We start from the raw sequence: 16,200 nt of genomic DNA, 5'->3' as shown, positions 1-16,200 counted from the left end.
TTAAGTGAAAAACACTTGAGAATTTGACCCTCGGCAACACTAACGTCTTTTGTGTGTCCATTGTCTGCCACAGGGAAATCCCTTACTTCATGTCATGTCCATTTTTGGTTTGATCCACTATGCAGGGGTGGAGAATGATGCAGTGCAAGAAAATGATGAAATGGGATTATGTCTCCTGGTATTCGGAGTGTACAGGTTATTGAATTGGATTGACATAGTCCCTGTTTCAGGCAGTGTAGCAGATCGGTAGCTTTTGACTTCACTTTTTTGAAAAACAGCACCAGTTACTCACAGACAGCCACGTCATGTTTGTCTATGCATGTATAGGGCAGGTCTCTCTATGTGTGATAAATTGACTTTTTTCAGCTCTGTGGTGAAACAAAAGTACATCAGAGATAGAGATACACAAACCTTCTTCTCACCCCACTGACTCGTTTTTTCTCTCGTTACCTCTATTCTGCTTTCACAGATATCACACCGGTCTCTTATTTTCAGTCCCTCCCTCGCAAACTACTTGCTATTCAGTTCAGGGAGGCTGCAGGCAGCATTGCTCTAGCTCCCCATACTGCTGCTGCAGGACTAGACTTTTTTATCGCCTGCTCTCTCTCTTTCTGTCTGATAACCAGACATTTCCCTTCACTCATTTTCTTATTCTGCTCAAACTATGCACCTAAAACCTTGGCTTACAGCCCAACATGCTTAATATTTAACTCGTGATTCTATTGTTAAACCTCTGCATCACTATATGGTGTTCCACTGCGTGTAAGTACACAGTAATGTTGTACCAGAATGCATGAGAGGATACTATGCTCACACATATTATTTAAATTTCTCTCATATACACATGCATGAAAATGCATGTGTACAGTATATGAGTAATTTCAGTTATATATGAGAGTGATTTCAATTCGTACAGAAGGTTTTCATTTAAGAAAGAAGGGATTGTAGTTGTGTAGTTTTTATATCTAATAGGTCCATTCTCCTGGTCAGTGTCATGTTATAATAGGTCTGGTACTGCGACTCCACCACTGATCATGTTAGGGTTGAGTCCCCCTCACCAGGAGGGTGAGCGAGAACTGCGGTAGGACTCGAGTGTGCCGACCCAGGTGCTAGTAAAAAAAAAAGGAGGTTTAATGGAACAAAACACAAAGTAACATAACAAGGGTCATGAACATACTGTATATAAACAGCAAAGTAGGGTAGAGATGGTGGAGGAGACTGGGATGACCAGGGGAAAAGACAGGCCAACGGCAAAAAAACAGGAGAGTGGGAGGAACAGGACGGACAGGGGCATAGACAAGCTAGCCAGGTGGGTAGGCGAACGAAAACAGAAATCCACAGCACAGGAACTGTCAGCGTGGAATAACAAAAAGAACGTCTAGCTAACCTCATGGAAAAAAACAAACTCAGAGATCCACAGCACAGGAACTGTCAGCGTGGACTTATAACACTTAACATATAACCAACGTACAAAATGCAATCCACAGCACAGGAACTGTCAGCGTGGAAAACAAATGATGTATAATACATACCACGACAATAGGTCTGTTACGGGGTATGCGAGTTACAGTAGTTAATGCTCCAGCGACGGCGGAGCGTCCGCCAGAGGTATAAATAAGGTTACTGTAGGTTACTTTACTCAGTTAGGCTGGAGGTTTAAACAGAAACCCGGAGCGGGTGTGTAAATTGACAACTCAAAGTTGAGGTCAACCAAAAGAAAAACACTTAATTTTTTTCCCCATTTTACTTTGTACAGCTGATGAGCAGAGAGTGCCAGGTATGATGTATTTTTGTAGGTCAACTGGAAGTCAGCATCACCCTGCTTCCCTTGACAAAAAGCCTATGTTTTTCCATAGCCTTTTGCTTTTGGCAGAAAATAAACTCTGTGATGAACAAGGGTTTAGGACACTTACATGTTTTTGTTGTTCAGCAAAAGTGAACACAAGTGAAGCCAAAAAGTGAAAGCTTTAAAAATCACAAGTGAGGAATCTTTAATGTATTTTATTTTATAGAACAAAATGCAAAAATGTATTGGCCTTGTGATAACTGCAGACCTTATTTCAGACATCTAACCAAAAACCCGTTCAAAAAAACCCATAGACTGCAGGGTGCGGTTACTGGAAGTGTAAAAATGCTAACTCAGTCCCTGGTTTTAGGACTCACTGCTATGACTCACTACAACGGCTTTGTTTCTCCTGTAGCTGGTGGCCGTGACACCGTTCTGATGACACACTGTACAGTCTGGTGCTGCCAGAGCTCGATTAGCCTCATCCATATACAGTAAATACATTCTGGCCTTGTTTCAGTTGATTATGTCCACAAAATGTGATATCTCATTTGTGCCATGTTGTTATGTTGTTGTCTTTGTACTCACACAAGTGTGCTGACCTAACTTCGGACCGTGGACCATAGAGCTGGCCAAATTTCTGACATGCCAGAAATCCATCTGATCGTTCAGGTGATTAATCATGAGTTGACGGTACAGAGAGATATCCAATTAGCTTGGCAATGCTGTCATACACCACGCACACCAATGTTTGTCTCTGTTATTCTTCAGTGCATGTAACTCACCGTTGTTTTTACATTCATTTTGATACGTCGCCTTTTTAAATTCATTCAGCTAGGCACTCCACAAAAATACCTAGTCGCTGTGCCTTAGCCTTTCTCTAGTAGCGAAAACCCTTCTGTATTTCAGGCTTTTTTTCTCTGTCTTATTTTGTATGACTCCGTATTTTGTGTTGCATCAATCTACCAAGTAACCATGAATCCATGCACACAGGGTGTTAATCCTTTATTCTCTTTTAACCCATTATGCAAACTGCTCATTTACGATGTGCTTGATGATAAGCCAGATGCTTTCTCTCATCCGCAGCCTGCTTGACCACAGATGCTAATAGCCAGTGACAGGCTCACAGTCTAAACATGAGCCAGTGTAATGAGAGGAGTAAGCAAACGGCATCAGCCATTAAACATAAGAGAGCTTGTGCCAGAAGGCACTCTGGCTCCTCCTCAGGCAGTGCTACTCTCAGCTGCATTAACTCTAACTGACAGGAGACTGCCCAGCTCAAACACCACCGTTACAGATTCTGTGGGCAACCCTGTAAGAGGACAGTAGACATGAAGCTCTCATAGAAGTAGTACATGAAGGACTTGGAATTTACTGGCTTTCCTCAGGCTCTACACAGTAGATCTGGATACTCATTCATATTCCCACCGAACAGTTGTGTGTGTGTGTTTTGTGTGCTGTTACCAATCAGCGAGTTAGCTTTTTTTCCTTAACATTGCTAATAATTGTTGAATTGCCAGTATAACATATATTATTATATATGGTTTGTTAAAAAACATTGGCCATATACTGTACCTGAAAGTATATGCTTTTCTTATTATTAGCATGGTAAAATATACTTGAAACTTTAATCGGTCATTAAACACTATGTTTTAGTAAACAGTTAAGAACACAAACTAGTTTTTTTTGGTAATGAGGTTGATTTCTGATTTAATTTTATTTATTTATGTAAATAAATAGGCTAGATGAGCATTCTGTGGGTCCTCCTCAAAAGTTGTAACTGATGTGTACAATTTGGGAAAACATAAAGGATAATGGGTTACATGTGGTGCAGCAGGACTCCCAGGGATAACGCCTTAGGTTATTATTACTTTCATTAAACCTCATTAATAAGAAGGGACGTCTGGTAGTCAGACATACAGTATATGTGTACCTTTGATGACATTCAAGATAAAAAATGGCATTATATAAATAGGCTATGTAACTCATCTGTTAATCAGTGCTTAAATCAAGCTTTTGAAATGACAGAAGAAACACTTTCCCATTTCATTTTCACTTCTTATTTTATTGTAATATGGTGCAGAAAATAAAAACAACTTGTCTGAGACGTTAATAAAAATAGCAGAAGCAGCCGTGGAAGGCAAAGTGTGAATATAGTATCTGGTCAGTGTCATCCAAAATTATGTGTACAGTGCAGTGCTGCTGACCTATCGACCAAAGCAGTGTAATACACACAAAAAAGGGTCAAGCTGCCAGGTCAGTGTGACGTCAAGGTGCAGAAACAGATAAATGCATCTTGAGTTATCTTCTCTGTACATGATAAACCAGAAATATTTTTATGTCATAAAACTGGGAAGAATAATTTTGTGTTTGTCTGATGCCCATCTACACAATTTGATTATGATTATGACTGATTGACAGCCAAAAGTAAACAATACAAGTAAGTGACTTTTCAGTTAGTTACTGCTTTACTGGGATAAGATTTCAGATGTACAGCTCATCAGAAAAAAACTATATTATACTGTATAAAATAAAATAAAAAGAGAAAACAAAAAAAAGTACATAAAAATGGGTAGCTGGTGAATTTGTGCGTTGTCCTTGTGCCTATATGGGATTTTGTCTGGTTTTCTCCCTCATTCTAATGACATGCAAGTGAGACTAACCTGTAGAAGCGAGTTTGAGTGTGAATGGTTGTCTGTATGAGTTAGCCCTATGGTGATCTGTCCGAACTGGCTGTATGCCCAGTGTGAGCTCGGATGGGCCCCACCTATGGATGGACAGAAAAACAACATGACATCTAATCTTGGCTCTAACTTTAATTTATATTTTTACAACTTTCATTACCTGAGAATTATATTTCAGCTAACTGGCCTGTTACAAAAACACAGACACACATGCACAGGTTTCTTTGCATAGTTTTTTGCCCATACAATATATCTATTAGTTCTTAGGGGGTTTATAATGATTATAACAAGATTATGAAATGGCATCTATTTCTATTCCATGCATTATGACAACTTGATCAAGATGGCACTGGTGTTGGTGGCTTGCCATCTGCAGCTGTCGTGTTTTAGTATTTTTGTTGCTTTTTGTAAAAAATGTCTCACCTCTTTTGGCACTAACCTTCTTAATATTCACTCATTCATTGAAAAACTCTATACATATGAATTGAGTGGTCAATCTAAGGATGTTCCCCCACTGCTGTCAAACATACTGGCTTGTCTTTGCCAGTCAGTCGCCTTGCTTCCTCCCCCAGAGAACGTGTCACAGAAGATGAGAAAAGAGAGGAGTAATGGTGAGGCTGAAAACTTTTTGGGTGTTCGAATGGACAACTGTTCCCTAGTCATCAGGCCACTCAGTTAAATGGTGCTTCTTGGAACCTGCCTCCGATCTGTGCTAGATCTGTTGTTATAAGTAAGATGTTTATTTTAAATTACTTTTTTACTTCTCATACTTAATTTTTTTTTATGTATCTGACTGAGACGTGGGTGAAAGACAGCGAGTTCTCTGCGTTTTGCGAGGTGCCTCCTCCTGATTGTTCATTTTTTAACACCCCACGTACTTCAGGCAGAGGAGGTGGTGTGGCAACAGTTTTTTGGGAATAGTTTTAGATGTCAGCAGATTTCATTGGGGAACTATTCAGGTTTTGAATTGCAGTCATTTGTAATTAATTCTCATGTTACTACCCATGTTACTACTATTATTTTTCTGACTATTTTGTGAGGATTTTGCCAAAATATGACAAGATGTTAATCACGGGAGGTGTTAATATTCGCATCTGCTGCCCCGATAACCCACTTGTTAAATGCTTTTTTGGACCTTATTGACTGTTGTAATTTCATGCAGTGTGTGAAAACTTCAACTCATGAACGTGGTCATATTTTAGACTTAGTGTTATCATATGGTTTTCCCACATGTACCGCTGAGCTATGTGACATGCCAATCTCAGATCATATTCCTGTTTTATTTAAAGTTCTGATTCTTGAAGCCTTTTATTCCTTCACATCAACGATGGATTATTGCGCTTTCAACAGCTGAGGACTTTTCTGTGGCGTTTAGAGACGCACAGTTTTTTACTGTGGATAGATTCTCTGCTCAACTGGGCCCTGATGATTTTCTTGTTATATTTAACAACACATGCTCTGGCATCCTAGACTCTTTTGCTTCGTATAGTAGTATACCGTCTAGAGTAAAAAGTATCCATGATTAAATGACTCCACTTTTACTCTGAGACAATTATTGCACATGAGCAGAGTAAAAATGGAAAAAGGACAACCAGTAAGCTTTACTGGACATTCTGAAGAACACTTTGTGCAATTATTAGAAAGCTGTCAAGTCATCAAAATCACAATATCTTGTTAATATTGTTGCAAACACTGGTCACAAACCTCGAGTGCTGTTTAACATCAGTAACTCTGCTGTCAATCCACCCCTTACTGTTCACTCAGAGATGTCATCTATGCAGTTTGAAAAATTTCTCCAATACTTTGTGGATGAAATTGCTTCCATCAGACAACATATTAAGGTCCTCGATCAATGTCTGACAATGCTCCTGCTTGCTCAGCAATGCTGGAAGAGTTTGAGCCAGTGCCACTCCCATTGGTCAAAAAAAGTAGTTCAACCAGTGAAATCAACCCATTGTTCTTGTGACATTAAGCCAGCTGATCTTTTTAAGCAGGTTTTCATGACTATTGGGCCCAGTTTTGTTGATTTTATTAATCTGTCTTTAAGATCAAGCTCTGTTCCTTCTGCTTTTAAGCATGCTATTGTTCAGCCACTGCTCAAAAAAACCAAACCTCGATTGTTTCCCATTTTAGATCCATCTCCAAACTGTCATTTCCCTTCAAAATTTTGGAGAAAGTAGTTTTTATTCAACTTCAAAACTTTTTAGAGAATAATTGCATTTATGAAAAATTACAATATGGTTTTAAGTAATGGCACAGCAAAGAATCTGAACTTTTAAAGGTTTTCAATGATATTCTTTTGCTGTTGACTCCGCTAAATCAGGCTTGTTGGTGCTTTTGGATTTGACACCTGCCTTCAAAATCCTTGTCTCTTGGTTGAAAGAGTGGGCAGGACTTGGAGGAACAGCTCTGAAATGGTACCAGTCCTACCTAAATGGCAGGACTTTTTCAGTTAATATTGGGGAGTGGTCTTCATCCTTGGCTCTGCCTTTTTGTGGTGTACCTCAGGGGTCCTTTCTGGGTCATTTCAACTTTTGTCTGTATATGCTTCTTCTATGGTCAATTTTTAGAAAATATGGTCTTTCTTTCCACTGTTATGCATATGACATACAGATCTACCACCCATTGAGTTCAAATAACGATAACTCTCTCTTAGACTGTGTAACAGATGTGAAATTATGGCCCTTGCAAAATTCCCTGTGCTTAAATGAGGGAAAAACAGAGTATGTGTTGTTCATCAAATTCTGCTTACACCAGTGATCTGGATCTTGGAATTTTAGCTCCCTGTCTCCCTTGGGGTGATTTTTGACAGCAACCTTAGTGTTGAGAACCAGATCAGGTCAGTGGTATAAACCAGTTTCTTTCAGTGGAGACTTTTATGAAAAGTGAAATCTTTTTTATCTTTTGGAGATTTTCAAAAAGCCACTCATGCTCTCATTAGTTCAAAGCTGGATTATTGTCATGCCCTCCATATCGGTATCATTCGAGAATCTGCCTCAGACCTTCAGCTTGTCCAAAATGCGGCAGCTCATCTTTGAACAGGTGCACTTAAACAAGAGCATATTACTCCCATTCTTTCCTCTCTACATTGGCTCCCAGTCCATTAAAAATTTGATTTTAAGATGCTAATGTTTGTTTTTAAAGCTTTAAATGGTCAGGTACCATCATATTTTTCTGAGCTTTTACATGATCACAACCCAGCAAGATTACTAAAATCCTCAAACCAGCATTTCCTGGTAAAAGTTAAAATGCTGGAGTTAAAATGCTGCTTTACCTATAAACCTTAGATCAGCATCAGATCTAGGAGCTTTTAAGTCATTGTTAAAGACACATCAAAACCAAATGGAGACACGTTTCCTCTGTTTGTTTGTTTTTTTGATTTCTTGTCATATTTTATTGTGTGAACTTTTTGGTTCCTTGTTATGTTTTATTTTGTGGTTTTAATCTTGTGTGATGGGTTTGCAATTATGTGGTGCCATTTTTTGTGTAATCTTGTGACATTTTTTCTGTGTGACAAACTATGTGCCATTAAGGTCATTTTGTGAAGCGCCTTGGTACAACTTTTGTTGTTTTTAAATGTGCTATATAAATAAATTTTGATTACATTTGATTGATTTGTTCCACACTGCTCTGTTGTCACAGTAAAAAAAAAAAATCTGGTCTCTGCGTCTGGATTTTTTTTTCAGCCACAGGCTGTTTTTTCTTGTTTAGTATCCTGTAATCAAACTAGCTGATAGCCAGCATAGCATCCCCTTAAGTTCCACTTAGTAAAAGCATCTATGGCACTACAGCTGAGGGAGCACAGCTTATCTTAATGAGGATCTAGCTACCCATTATCTGCTGGTAACCCAACCAACATGTTACCATTATTATCAACTCTCACCCATGACTCACACATACACAAACACTCTCACTCGCTCGTTATCAGCCTGCCTTTCCCTTTAAGCCCGCTGTAGACAGTGTAACCACATTGGCCAGTAATTGTACCTCTCGCTCCTGCCTAATTGAATTGACAAGGAGCCGGAATTGATATCATTTAACACATTGATCTTGGGAGACAATGAGACAGAATGCCTCGTACGCCTCCCCTTTATCCTCCCCCACCTATCTCCTATTTTCTTTCCTCTGATTCATCTGCCATTTGCTTTGATTTGCCATGTTATTACCTATGAATTGCCAGATTCATTCCTCACTTCTTTCACCACTCCTAGGTTGTTGTTTTTTTGGTCATTGTCATTTGTATTGCATTATTTTCCTGAGGCATGCACAGATGGGATGATAATAAACAGTTGAATGAATGAATGCAGTCTCCTTTTCCATTGAATGGATCAGAAAACATCGATCGTCTGCATCCACACTAAGTCTCTTCATTGCTTTTTTGCCAAACATAAAACCATACACATTTATTCACATAATGCTCACAAATACCATAAAACGAACATACAAATAGCCTGGATTAAGAAATCGGAGATCCACAAGGTAAAATCTATTGCTTCCCTATGCTAATAAAAAACATTCTGTTACAAATGCAGGTAATGCATCTTTATATTTGTTGTCATTTGTACACTAGCTTTTATGTTACTTTTCAAAATAACTGGAATAAAGAAAATCAGCATCCCTAAAACCAAGTACCACATTCTTCTATGCATTATTCAAATACAAGTGTATGTCTTATTTCACCATTACAGGGTTTGAAGCAGTTTGCACTGCAGTACACAACTGAATTACACAACATACACTGCTTTGGGAGGGCTATAATGGATAGGGACAGTTGGGAACATTGTCTGCAAAACACCACTGCAACTTGTGTTTGCCAGAAAAAAATGAACATGCACATTCTATTATGTGGTAGTCAAAAACTAAGCAATCAGTGTTGCTGTACAGGAAACAATGGAATCAACAGCCAACTGTGTTGTCAGGCTTTTAATGGCTCTATATTGGAGAGTGCAATTATATACACATGCCGGGCACACCTGGATGTGAATGGAGGGAAGTCAAACAGTGCCCTAGATATATAAATACAATAATGTGACTCTTTGTCTCTTTGATTTTATTTCTGATGCACATTCCAAAGGCCACAGTTGTGATCTGGTTATGAGCCTGATGCATTGACTAACCTATGATTCATCATTGTGGACTGCCTTGTATATCAAGTTTGTGATGACGGGTTCATATGTAGTGCTTTAATTGGGTGGTTTATGTTTTTCAGAAAACCCATCATAAGGAAAGCATTTTAGTAATGGGGTACCCTTCTTGACTTATTGTCAAATGCATGCAGCATTGATCATAAACATTAAACAAAGAGCTGTAGCAGTCATGAGTACACCGATACACACCAGTAACTACTGCTCAGTTGACTGTCAGAGCTCAAAATAACAGGTGCTGCTTTTTGTCCCTTTAGAGTGACATTATTTTGCTGTTTTAATCTCCTTAACTCAGATTAAAGAGTTCAGAGTTTTGAGAAATAAAACTGCTGGGATTTCTGATTACTGAAAATGAATGAAAATGCACAAAAATGTGTTTATCAGTGCACCATTAAGCTTATGAATAATAAAAGGAGAAGCATGACTATTTTTTCTTTGTCTCAGTTCAGTTAAGGTTGTCGGTTATACATAAAATCATTTGAATATGATTCCTCAGAAAGGTTACAGTTAAGCCCCTTTTAATTTTTGGTGAGCATCTTTAATCCTGTGCATCCCTCTGGTGCCTTAATGACACATTAGGCTCTCTAGGCAGCACAGTGACTAATGTTGTCATGTCCTCTGCTTTGGCATAGAAGAGCTTGTCTGTACATGCACATCAAAGTGTGAGTGCCTGTGTGACTGTGTGGCACATAATGGATGCCAACTGAATGCTACCTTCATTTTCTCCCCTCACTCTGTGCCGATCAGCGACTGGCTAAAAGCCATTTCCTGTATGTTTCTGAATACAACTTGCAAATATAATAAAAACCACAGGCATACAGTGCAGGTGGGTGTTCCTTTGCAGAGATGGGATCAAATCTCAGTCTTTTGCAAGATAGGAAAAGAGAAAGTATGAACTTTTAACTTCTGAAAAATGGTTTTTGCTCTCTGGTAAATGCATCGTAACTACAGAGAAGTAGTTTGCTAGAGCTCACATGTGTCCCGGGCCTCAAAGAAAGAGCCCAAGTAGTAATTTCACCATATTGTGGACCTGGGTTCACAGTGTGTGACAGAAGTCTTATTCAGAACTAATGTGGATGCAGTAAATCTACAGCCTGATAGTGACCAAGGCATTGAAAGTGCCAATCAATGTTAACCTTGGGGTGAGTTTAATATGAGGCGGGCATTTGGTTCTTTGTGACACATAGACACAAGGCTTTCTGTTCCACACAGTTATCAAAAGGGCAGGACAATGGTGCAGCAAACACAGAGATAAGCAACTGCATTTTGTGTCTCATTAAACAGGATAATAACTAAATTGCCCCTTTACAGTGACCTCTTTGTCTCAACAAAATCTTCATCTTCAAAACAAGTATGTATGAATGGAAATCTATGTCACCAGCTGTTTTTTTTTTTTTTTTTTTTTTTTTTTTTTTTTTTTTTTTTTTTTTTTTTGCAAAGGCTGATGAGTCTTTTGGTTGTTTGCCTTCATGCTATGCTGGGCAGAACTGTCAGATGGTTGCCTGGCAATGACACAACTAATTTTGTATGCTGGTATTGCTTTGACAGAACATCACTGTGTCTTACAATCTGTTTTCCTCAGCAAAAACATTTTAAAGGAAGCCACAGCTACCTGAAGATATGTTGGCATTTGATTTCATGCAGCAGATGACTGAGAGGAGCAGAAGGAGGGTTAGAAGCAAAGCAGTCAGTGTAGCACTATTTTCACTTCTAGGCAGTACACTCCTAAGCTGTGTACCTCGCTTCTCACACTTTCCTCCAGTTCCAGTGTTGTTGTCCATTAATTGTGATCATTTTACTTTGCTTTGTTTGAAAAAAGAAAAGGGTTGGACTATGAAAAAGATGAACATATCATTTTTTGCCCTACAATATTCATGAATTGATCACTCTGATGCTGTGTTTTGATTGTAACAGACACTTTAATATCTAAAGGCCTTGTCGGAAAATTTGAGAACTCATGATTGCTCGGCAACCTGTTCAGTACAGTGCAAATATCAAACATTAACAAATTAATGACATTAATTATATACTAACTACTTTCCACAGCCTGACACCCATAGGTATAATGGTTTCTCTAGAGAGAACAGCATACAGGACCATTTATATGTGTTAGCTGAAATATTATCCTCCAAGACAGTGCATCATCTCTCAGGACAAGCTCCCATCCATAGCAAAAGTGGACATTAGAGCTTTAAGTGGTAAGCACAGCTCAGAGTTCAGCCTCTTCCTTGGCATGGCATTATTATGAACACAATTGGCAATATACATTATGTGTATGAAAGAAGGAAGAGATCCTGTCCTAACTACCTAACCCACAGGTTGGTTAGGATGCTTGTTAAATGGAGAGAAGGGAAATGTGGAATGGCAAGAAGCTCCGTACTGTCATCCAAGTGAAACTCCCGCTGTCAGGTGAAACGAAGCAGCTGGTGACTCTGTGTGTATCAGGTAAAGCACACAGGGGAACTGGTGACAACTAAATTGATACTTGCCAGATAGGCTAGTTGCTAGGTAACATGTCAAACTCTTTGAGCTGTGTTTTCACTGTCCCCAGTCTAATCTAAGAACACTTGTAATGTCAACACACACTGTTTATGAAGTATATTTTTAGAATCCACAACCTATACTACATAAACCCCACAGACTATGTTTTTATACAGTGCAGTGTTTGTAGTCAAAGATTATGCTTGTATGTACTGTAACTGTATTAACAGACTTGTTTTGCTTCCTTTCACAGACTGGCAGGAAAGAGAAAGGGGACCCACTGAACTCAGCCATTGATAAGATGACCAAAAAGACCAGGGACCTGCGTAGACAAGTGAGTGAATGTTTTAATGCTGTTACGTCTCAATCCCCCTGTTAAACACTGTATCTACCATCTCTAAGACATAACTTTCACTTTCATGTTGCTTTTAAGGCTGGCACTATTCTAAGTTTTATGGCATTGTCAACCAACCCTATGAAAAGATCAAAACCAACCACAAACTACCAGATCTGAACTTCTTAAGATTACAGTAACAGGAGTTAAATCCCCATTCCCTTAATTGTATCCACGTTTCCCACACTTGTGTGTTTTCCTTGTGTCTTGGCCTCACCCATATAAGATGCATAGAAAAATGGAAAGAGGAATCAAGGAAACACCTTCTTACAGACGAGACATCTGGTGCTTAATCTGAATCACCAACTGATTTATGATGGAGGGTGTTGGTCTATAAAAGACTTCCGTAAAGGATGCTCTTGTTTATCTTCATTCACATAGCTCCTCAGGGCAGTTTTGTGCTACTTGTTCCTTACTTCTCAGAGCAGGAATAAGACTGTTGGGACATCCTTAAAGAACCAGAACAACTTCCAGGTTGAGCGAGGATCGAGGAGTGAGGGACAGTTAACTGAGATTTATCCACTCTGTCATAATCTCCATTTTAGCCGTGCGTCTGCTCCTTGTTTACTTGTCGGTGTTGACCCTGGCCCCTGTCTTTGTCCTACCTTCTTCCTCCAACTTGCTCTGCTCACACTCACCTGCATTTCATCAGTGGAATTAACCATGCTATGTATGGACATTGTTTATGCAGATATCTGGTCTGTTGTCCATTCTATTTTCCCCTTGTCTTCCTATGACTCTAGTTACTCCCTAAACCTAGTTTTTGTCCACTCCCTGCCAGTATTACTTGTATTATTTATATGGTTATGCCTGTGTTGTAGTATTTTCCAGAAGTCATTCATCTCACCTGTATTGTAGTGTTTTTCCACAATCAGTCATAGTTGTGCTTTGTTATTTTTGTGTTGTCATATGTGTTTCTGAGTCATATTCCTGGTTAGTTGACTTTCTCTCTGTCTGCCTTTATAGTTGTGTAACCTTGTTACCTGTACACCTACCATCCTCATTAAAGTCAGGACTGGAACATGTACTTTGCCAAGCCTCACTGATACCAAAGTCTGATTTTCCATTCTGGGATCACAGTGGTTCATTCAGGACTATGCTGAGACTATGCCTGTTACCAATAACCCTGCACAAGTCACTGGTAACAGGGTTAACAAACAGAGAATCATGTGCTGCCACAACAGGAAATTCAGTTAGAGCTCCACAGAAAACACAAACATGGGAACATCATGGAACCTCCACACATTTTTTTCCCAGTCTGGGGTACTGACAGAAAAGCTATGCCAGTATTTTTTTCTTTTTACACAACCACACAGCACTGTGTTTCCATCAATATTTCAACAAGAAAATATTTTTTTGCATAAAACTAGACACTGAGAACAAAACACTGTGTCCATAATTAGTGAACAATCAAATATATGAGTCATTTAGTGATATTGATCCCTCCTCTGCTTTTGATTGTCAAACTCAGAAGAGTTTCATTGAGAAATTGCAGTAACATTATCTCCATATTTGAAAAACCACAGATTTATTTTTCATTGTCACTTCCACAACACAAGATTTATCTGGCTTTCCACTTCTGGATCTTGCAGAATGTGACAAAAATCTTGACAGCCTGCTTGAAAAAAAGGGGACACTTAATGAGCACACAAAAGTGTCTGTTGTTGTAAAATACAGTCATTCAAGCATTCTTCGCAGGTGCCCTTTGAATTCTTATTAAATACAGCTCAGATTCTCAAGGACTTGTATTTCACATCATTTAGTTAAGCCTGGAGAACATTTGAGAAGGTATGTTGCCCCATCAGCCGTGGTCCTTGAATACAGTTTCACTCCCAAACAATCCTTTCCTTTCATGCAGTGCAGGATCTTTTTTCCAGGAGAGGCACTCAGGAAAAACTGATAGTTGCAACTACCTGTAGTTGTGGTTGTGTCCTTTCTGACCTCTAAAGACCAGGGTATCATTCTAGATAGGAGGTTATGAAATTGTGGGGGGGAGGGGGCACCTGACAGGCTGGTAGGCAGTACTCTAACAGGATGTTCTTTAAACTCAGGGGTTGGCTTGACAGAGTGGGCGGTCTGTTTGAGTATTGAGTTGAGATGGGAGGGCACACTCACGACCCATGAAGGTATTACATGCAGTAATATTGTAATTATGTCAGCATGTTTTGAGTTTTAGCAAGTCAGTGGCGTCACATAGAGACACAAGACCTTCCTGAGGGGAGGAGCACAGTTGTGAGTTTAATCATTTCAGTTCATCTCCACTGTGAAAAGGAGGAATCAAATTTTATAGCATACAAGCACAAATGACAGACAGCCTTTGTGAAAAGGGAGCAGGTTAGACAAAACAAGCCATGTGACAACACCACCACAGACAAGCAGCATTGTTTTTTCTTTTATGCCTTTGTGTATATATACTAGACAATCTTAAGCTGTCTGTTATCCAGGGCAGATTCCATAGATGTCAAGCATGTCATCCCCACCCCCGTTTTGTTGTCTTAGAAAATGTAAAGTCTCACAACACTGCCCAGTCTGGTGGAGGCAACACAGCACCTTGCATTAAAGCATATAAAAATGCTCTGCTATAAAAAGTATATAGACTAACAGAGTAAAAAAAAAAATTAGCTAACCTTGTAAAAAGGCCTTCATTGCGAATATTGAGATTTATGAATATTCAAATATATGTAAATGAGCTTAAGAATCGCCCATAACCAGCACCATTGCTTCCCCCAGGTAGACCAGTGAAATCACTGTGTATAAGGATACGATGACTGGAAGAAATATTGGTGATTCCCTCACAAACCCTTTTATGTGAATACCAGCAAAAGCTCAGTTTTTTAATAGTCTGATGATATGAACCTTCTTTTTGCACAAATAAAATGCAAGACAGGCCTTTGAAACATGAAAAGCAGTGAAGAGAAGAGACTCAGCTGGCCTCGCTAACACATAAGAACACGTAGTAGTTTGTTAAATTTTACAGTAAACAATGAATGCATGTCCACAACAGATACCATAAAAAATATATGTACATAAATAAGTTACAACACATCCACAGCTGCCATCAAATGAATATGTTTTAACCTCTTGCTCTTTTTGAGAGTTTTGCACTGAGTAAGGGTGTTTTCACATTAGGCCACATTGTTTTGTACCGTGCACGATTGCTTAAGTACACGAGTCGTGCTCGAGGCCACCTCATCAATAGGACTCAGGAACACTGCTCAAGTCTGGTACACTTTTGCTCACATTGATCAAAATGAACCAGACTTTGCGGTCAAGTGTACTTGGATCTGGACCCGGGTTCCTTCTGTGAAACCACTCTAAGAGCTACTTCACATCTCACTGTTGCCTTCTCTGTAAATTTTTATTATCATTATTTTGTAAGCTTTGACATACTTGCATTTACCATGACTGTAATCAACATTAGAAATGCGAGAAAGAAGAAGTCCTTTTGACAGAGATACAAATGGAGTTAGACTTGTACCTTTGAACTGTACTGTAATTCTGAAGATTTAAATGTTTTCCTTTTTTTAATTAGTATTCACTAGGTAACCATCCCAAAAAATGTGTTGGAATTGAGCCATGTGTTCTACCCCCTGTCAGACCGTCTGTAATTAATGCATCTGTCAAGTGATCTCTCCGGGCCGTATTTTGACTGATGGCTGACTCCAGGATTCCCTATAGCACAACTGCCTCACAAAATTCTTCACGCTCTTC

At 39.1% G+C, this 16,200-nt stretch overlaps 1 protein-coding gene across 7 annotated transcripts in view; it reads left to right on the top strand.

The window, feature by feature from the left end:
- ctnna2 (catenin (cadherin-associated protein), alpha 2) overlaps positions 1-16,200 on the top strand; it is a 387,665-nt gene that overhangs the window by 290,068 nt on the left and 81,397 nt on the right. For 3 of the 7 annotated variants that reach the window (XM_020602081.1, XM_020602082.1, XM_020602080.1), the window contains 2 exons: positions 12,349-12,429; positions 12,529-12,624. In XM_020602081.1, the coding sequence (XP_020457737.1) occupies positions 12,349-12,429; positions 12,529-12,609 (162 nt within the window). In that variant the 3' untranslated portion in view covers positions 12,610-12,624. Of the gene's footprint in view, positions 1-12,348; positions 12,442-12,528; positions 12,625-16,200 lie in introns of those variants that run through there. The other 4 variants (XR_002275124.1, XM_020602092.1, XM_020602097.1 and 1 more) reach the window with 3 other exon arrangements.

The sequence above is a fragment of the Monopterus albus genome, unplaced genomic scaffold (genome assembly GCF_001952655.1).
Source record: "Monopterus albus unplaced genomic scaffold, M_albus_1.0 scaffold54.1, whole genome shotgun sequence".
NCBI lineage: Eukaryota > Metazoa > Chordata > Actinopteri > Synbranchiformes > Synbranchidae > Monopterus > Monopterus albus.
This window is presented reverse-complemented; position numbering and strand designations above follow the sequence as displayed.